Here is a 7,373-nt window from a genome sequence, read left to right as displayed (position 1 = left end):
CAGTTGATCTAATGGCACATGGAGAATCCAAATTAAAGGGGCCCCTGACTGGCTGGCTCAGTTGGTGGAGGACACAACTCTTGATCCTCAGGGTCATGAGTTTAAGCCTCATGTTGCGGGGAGCACTTTAAAAGAAAAAAAAAGAGCCTGGGCTAATGTTCCATCTTATCATCTTTGTTTTCACCTGGGTTTATGCTCTTACCCCGTGAAGGACTCAAGCCAGGACGCTGGTTTATCTGGGACTTGGTGGGTGAGGAGTCCAGCCTGTGTAGCGAATCACCGCGGGGAGCTCGACCTCTGGTTCATTGTCAGTTCAGCACTTCTCAGCCTACTTGATGCAAAACAGCAGCAGCAAATTTCTCTTATTAGCAGCTTTGCCCTCATCTATGCCAAAATGCATTCCCAGGACGCCTGAACACTGGTCATTGCTACCAAACATCCACGTTGGTAATGCTCCCTCACCTCTTCTCTTCGGCTTTTTCACCTCACTCTCAATGGGTCTCTACTTCTCAAATCCTTTTCTACCTCTGATTAATATTCAGAAAACCCTGGGAGCTCCAGTGTGAAAGAAATCTTGTCACCTACTTCAGGCTCCCATCCCTTGTACCATGGTGGTACAATTTTAACAACTTCCCAGCCAAAGGATGAGCTGGCCTGTGCTTACCACCTCCGCAGACCAAGAAGCTCACTATACAGCAAAAGCCCCATATTCCTCCTTTGAACAACTGACTACTACGGAATTATTCTTAGTGCCTCTCTGAGCTCTCACCTTGGTGGTTTCCCGCGATGTCTTAGACAGAATTAGTCCGTGCCAACACACAAGAGCTTTTGAAATCATTGGAAATTCTCCTGTCTTCCTTCCCTTGCAAACTAAACATCCTCTCTCATTAATCCACTCCTCCTAAGATATGGTTTTTCTTTCCGTGGAGCACTCAGCAATGTCCCCTTAAAGAGAAAAGCCTGGAATAAAACGCACATCACAATCCCCCCGTTGTTGTAGATGACACACTTGTACCCAGAAACACCCTCTTAGAAGTAGGCAGCTTACCTGATGCTAAAGCCACCAACTTGTATTTGTGCACTGGTCCCTTTAAATTTACATCCTTCCACATTTCTTTTTTTTCTTTTGGCCTCTTCACATCCTTTTGCTTTCTAAACTAGCCTGTAGTTTCAAGTTACCTCCCTCATATGTTCTTAATCCCACAGGCACTACCTCTGCCTTGTCCACTGGATTTGCAAATGTTTCCTGTTAGTGCTTCTCAGACTGTCTCTGGAGATGGGCTAGTTTGTTGTTTGATGTCCGGTCTGTTACAGATCAATATTTTGGTAAAAATGCAATACATTAAATCACTGGATAAAGGAAATTTTAAAAACGAGGCACCCAAAACCAAGACCCAGTCTTCTTGTTGTTAGATTCAATCAATGAAATGGTCTTTAGAATTGCTGTAAAAGTTTCTAGAAGTTTACTCTCAATTTTCATGGCATATCTTACTATATGTTCATCAAATAGTTTGTGACTCGACACCTGTCTGTGGACCACATTCTGACCAGTGCCATGCTATGCACACAGGTGTGCTGGAAATGCTTCATGATTTGCTCTCTGAGGCAGGGGTACTATTTCCCAATTTCCATTGTGTTAACATTGACACCAAGGTCAGTTTCAAGCTATCATTGAAATGTCACTATACAGAGACTTTGGAGGAGATTTGCACAATTATCTAGCAAGCTGATAAGAACCAGTTCTAGCACCCCCACTGCTAACCCCATTTGATTTTTTTTTTTTTTTTGAAGATTTTATTTATTTATTTGACAGACAAAGATCACAAGTAGCCGGAGAGGCAGGCAGAGAGAGAGGAGGAAGTAGGGTCTCTGCTGAGCAGAGAGCCCCATGCGGGACTCGACCACAGGACCATGACCCGAGCCGAAGGCAGAGGCTTTAACCCACTGAGCCACCCAGGCGCCCTGCATTTGATTTTTTAAAATCTTCTTTTGAGGGCTTGTTAAACTTTCATTGGCTGGACCAAATCAAGAGACCTTTGCCCTCCACAGATAGTGGGTTGAGGCAGGCCTTCTCTCTTCAGTGGTCTTCAGCTCAGTAAGTGCAGACCATCTGATACAACTCAGCAAATCCAGGACTGCTTTGACCATGACTTCCCTGTAGAAACCAGCCCCTACTAAAAGCAGATCAAATCACAGCTTGGTCACAGCTTGCGTTATGGTTAATAACGTCTGAGAATAACTTGTTTATATCAAAAAGATGTTGTTTGGCTACTATAAAACTCTATGTATATGTATACTTTGGAATTCTTTTGTTGTCCTTTTATGGTTTTGGGCTTCTACTTGAAAGAGTTTCTAAAAAGTAACAAGGAAGTGCTAAGTAATTCCTCAACATAGCTTTATGGTATATGACACATTAGCTTAACCCATCAGAAGTTTTTTTTTTTTTTTTAAGATTTTATTTATTTATTTTAAAGAGAAAGCACCAGCTCAAGCAAGGGGAGAAGTAGAGGGAGAGGGGCAAGCAGACTCCACACTGAGCTCAGTTGGTTGAGCATCCGACTGACGCCCCAGCCAGAATTAAGAATATACAACACGTGGTTTGAGCCTACATCTGTTTTGTGGCCACCTGACACGTGTACTCTTGATCACAGAAGATAACCAGAGTGATAAGAAAGTCTAGATTTTGTTTTTTTCCAGAAAAACTTCACCACTACAGAAAAAAAATAATTCCTGGCACAGGCCTTCTGAGGCTTTCAACACTAGCATTATCTTTCCACACAAATAGAGACAATATAGAATTCTGGGCTAGAAGCTGAAATAGGATAGGAATTTGTTCTCTCTTTTTTTTTTTTTTTTTTTTTACTTCTTTTCTATCTTTTCCTCTTCCCCTGCCCCACCCCTCACCCCTCCTCTTCCTTCTTGCATCACTTAAAAGCCGGTCTCTGGTCTCCACACTCTGCAAAGGATCCTCTGAATGAAAGTGATGTCATCAAAATGTGTAACTCTGCTCTTGCTGACTCTTATAAATAGGAGTTCTTTTTCCAACTTTGAGCTGGGGTAGTAAATTATCAGGATCCAAATAAAGAAAAAACATCAGTTTAATTGAAATGAACAAAGAAATACGTCAGGCAAAGGAAAGTAATAAAAATGGTTAAAGTACCCTATCTTTTCTCTTTTTAAGTTCCAACTGAATAAAAGGAGCACTTGTATTTTTTTAATCACTGTTTTGAGAATGTTACTCTCAAACAAGAGAAGTATTTCACTGATGATATAGAAGTCACTTACTTTCTCTTTCTGTCCTGACCAGGCAAGTTTTATTTACTTGTGTTTCATATCCTTGAACTTCATTCTACTGCAACCCTCATGTCACTCGGACTCCAGTGGATTCTAAATTATTCATGGTGCTGAATCATGAGAGTAGAATTAGGAGAAAAAAATATCTTAAGAGAGAAGAAAGAATTTAGCCTGCAAAACCAGGAAAGAGCGACGCTGAGAAAAATTGAGAATGTGGATGTCTGAGTTTCTGGAGCAGGCTTGTATGTGAAAGAACTGGGGCATCAGAAGGAAGGGGGTTGTAGGAAGTATGAGTCGTCTTGGATCTCCTTTCTTCTCTCGCAGAGGGCATTCTTAAAGATTGGAATTCCTTTTAAATTTCTATCTGATAATTGATGGGTGGTGCTTCTTTGAGTGTAAGTCTGATAACTGTGGCAGAGTTGAGCCAAGCCGCACACTGCCGTGAAACTTCATGATGAAGTCCCTCGAATACAACACCAAAGCACATGATTCCTGTCTTCTGTTCAGCTTCCTTCTTCGAGGTGAGGCAATCTCAGAATCTTACCTCCTTTGGGCACTGGAGCTGGGCCAGCCTATTGCGAAAGCTATGTCCCCTGGATTCTCCCTGTCCAATCTAACCCTAGTGGATTTCTAGCATTGCTGCTGTCTTGCTGGTCCCCATTGATCAAAGGACGCAGAGTTATCCCTAGTCATGCGGGAGGGGAGCTGACAACAGCCACCAGATGGCACCAAATTGCAGTTGGCCCCGGGGAGTGCCCCCAAACCCCATCATTACGCTGGAAATAAGGTGACACCCTCCTTTCTATAGTCCCCACATCACACATCACATCTTGACAAAATTTCTGCTGTAAATCACATCAGAAGAAATACTACTCTACTTGGCTGCACTGTGCACTTTGGATTTTCCACACCAAAAGAGGAAACAGGGTAACTAACAACAAGCTATAACCAAGCCCAAGGATCAGACGTTTCTTTGTTAGAATGTGGCATTTCATTTCTTTGGAATACGAGTGGGCTGAATGTCCTGAGCACCATTTTCAACAAAATAATGAGTTCACAGTGTAATGACTTAAAAGAAGTAATAAAAATGATCTGGTTTCACTAGATTTGAAGAGACTGACCCCATCCCACTTAGGGTCACTCCCTCTGGCATCCAGGCTGGTCTTCCAGTGAAATAGCTGGGCCTCTTCCTAAGCAGGGTTATCCCTTCAAACCTTCCTGGGCAGTGGAAGGTAGCTCCTCAGTAGGTATGGTCCATAACATGGAACTGAACTGGGGGAGGTGAAAAAGTCAGCGGGACCATGTTGGCACTACTGTAGCCAGGTGGGTAAACTGAGCCCCGAGCCCCATCTGGCTCTGATCCGGGCTCGGCCCCTTGCAGGCGGGCACTGTGAGCCTCCACCGGTTCCACTACCTCTGAGGCACCTTTGCTGAAAACTGTAGATGTTGGGCTGGGAGCTGCTGAGCTGTTCCAGTTAAAGGATGCATATGTGGTCCTTGCACTAAGTTAGGTAGAAGGTCTCCTGGGTAAGCCATGGGCAGTCATTCATCCTGGGTAACTAGGCAGTGGCTACATTTATATTGTTTACATTACCCCCTACCAGCGCATATATGTTCCATCAGGTAATCCCTAGGAAACAGCAAAATACTTCTGTCCCTATCTCTTTTACTGTTAAGGAAATTACTCCAAATCACAAGCCAGTAGAACCACAGGACAGCATTAACAGGATTCTTCTGTTTATTGTTCCTTATAGGACACTTCCTTTGAGTGGCCTCAGGAAACATCCCAAATATTATAGCAAGTATTTCATTTAGTGAGATGGCCCCGGTTGCAGCTCAAATGAGAGTTGGGATCCTGTGGTCAGAAGCAGCTGATCTGTGCCACTGTGAGCGGGCAAGGCCTGGGGGGGGGGGGCGGGATGCAACGGAAACACAATAGTTTGAATCGTTTTTTTTAAGAGGACTTAACAAAAGTCTTTAGAAAGCTGGTTCAGGAATTGTTCTTTTCTGGCGGGGAGTTCACTTGAAACCTGAATAATTCTTTTCGATCCGTATTTTATACATCATGCTCCACAAATAGAGAGTTGAAAACCAGTGCGTAAAGCTTTTTCATATATCCACAGAGTTATGATCAGGTAGCTGGAGAGAAGAGCAAAGGCTACTTCATCCAGAGCCTTGGGGAGGATTTTGACTAAACTGTACAGGTCCAGGAAGGACACCTTTCTGTACAGACCGACGCCCCTGAGTTGATTAGGTTGGCTTGAAGGGCAGCATTTTAGGGAGGAGGCTCATACAAGCCATCCCCCGCACCCGCCATCACAGATTTAGAAACCAGGGAGACTACACTGGTATACTTTTGTGTAATGCAGTCCTTCTTAGAGGATAATTTTGCTCAGAAATAACAACAAAGATTCAGAACACAAGCTTATATAGTGAGCATCTATCCAGAGGAAGGAAGGAGGGAAGGTAGAGGTGGGGGGGGGGAGAGGAAGAGGGCTGGAGGGAGAGGGGGAGACCAAGACGGGAAGAAAGAGAGGGAGGGAAAAGAGGGAGGGAGGAAGAAAGGAAAAACCTGAGCCCAGGAAGCTTGGAGGGCTCTGTGCCCCAGGTGCACCCCAAGGGCACTTCCCACTGTGGTTAGGATTAAACCACACTTGCTCACAATCTCTTTGCTTTGTTTCCACCACTGCAATCTTCTCCAGAGTCACCTTGTTTAACATTAGCTATATTTTGTATTTTCCTGAGCAGGTGGAGACTACCCTGGGCTTATCTCCATGTATATACGTTCTCCCTCAGGGCGCACTATTGCCTGGGAAGATTTCTACAGATGGCTATCTTATGTTGATTCATATTAACTTCCATTTCAGAAACGTCCATCTCAGAGGGTGGTGTTTTTCCAGTCTTTTTTCCCCCCAGTCTTGTGGGAGCATCACCTCAGAGGAGGCTCAACTATCCTCCCGAAGCAGGGATCTCACTTACTCTATCAACGGACTTGTTTCCATGCTCAATGTCTTTGTGTGTTTCATGTGCCCTGATTTCCAGTGGTTGTTAGTTACAATACAGAAATTAAAACCCACACAGAAATCACAGTGTCTCTGTTTTCACTGTCTTCCAGTGTCATCTTGCATTACAACATATAAGAAGACACCACCTCCAGTCCCACCCAGAACTACCACGAAACCTTTCATTTCTATCACAGCCCAGAGTAGCACAGAGTCTGCCCAGGATGCCTACATGGATGGACAGGGCCAGCGAGGAGATATTATCAGCCAGTCTGGACTGAGCAACTCCACGGAGAGCCTGGACAGTATGAAGGCTCTGACAGCCGCCATCGAAGCTGCAAATGCCCAGATCCATGGCCCTGCGAGTCAACACATGAGCAACAACCCTGCCACAGTCACTACCACGACCACCATAGCCACTGTCACTACGGAGGACAGGAAGAAGGATCACTTTAAGAAAAACCGCTGTCTCTCTATTGGGATACAGGTAACAGCCTCCCTTTCTGTCCTTTGAAATAGGGACCCCAAAACTCAAGAAATGACACACTTTTATTTTTCCAGAAGATTTGCCATCTGGACATTGTGGGTGATAGGGCCATGTGTGGGACCAGATTTTCAAACACTTGGCTCTGAAATTCCTACATTGTTGACCGTGACTTAAAAAATTATGAAGATATTTTGTCTGCAGGCATTATTAGAGGCTATTATTTTTGTCCTCTAAATTAAATGTGTGACTCAAAGCATCAGAATAGCTAAACAAACATGAACACAATCACACACAAAGTGCACTCAATAGCTAATGCACATTTTTGATTCTCAAAAAAGGAGTGGACATCCAAGAATAACTTGGGTTACGGGGTTGTGTTATAGTACGTTCAACACTATTGAGTAACCATCTGAGAACAAAAATGTGAATCAGTTCTCATACATGTGGGAGTGAGGGAGAGCAAGACCAAAGTGACTAGTAGTGTAGAAAGCAATCACTCACATCGCAACTTCATGAGCAAAGAATGTGCAGTAGTTTCAGCATAATTGCTGGTTATTTAATCATGCATTTCAAAAAGTGGTAGATAATTC

The 7,373-nt window shown here is 43.8% G+C and overlaps 1 protein-coding gene across 10 annotated transcripts in view; it reads left to right on the top strand.

Moving 5' to 3' along the window:
• DLGAP1 (DLG associated protein 1) overlaps positions 1–7,373 on the top strand; it is an 876,459-nt gene that overhangs the window by 803,791 nt on the left and 65,295 nt on the right. For 9 of the 10 annotated variants that reach the window (XM_032311574.1, XM_032311575.1, XM_032311573.1 and 6 more), the window contains one exon: positions 6,410–6,783. In XM_032311574.1, the coding sequence (XP_032167465.1) occupies positions 6,410–6,783 (374 nt within the window). The remainder of the gene's footprint in view (positions 1–6,409; positions 6,784–7,373) is intronic. The other variant, XM_032311577.1, reaches the window with a different exon arrangement.

This window comes from Mustela erminea, chromosome 13 (genome assembly GCF_009829155.1).
Source record: "Mustela erminea isolate mMusErm1 chromosome 13, mMusErm1.Pri, whole genome shotgun sequence".
NCBI lineage: Eukaryota > Metazoa > Chordata > Mammalia > Carnivora > Mustelidae > Mustela > Mustela erminea.
Note: the sequence above shows the minus strand (reverse complement) of the source record. Positions and strands in the feature narration are given on the sequence as shown.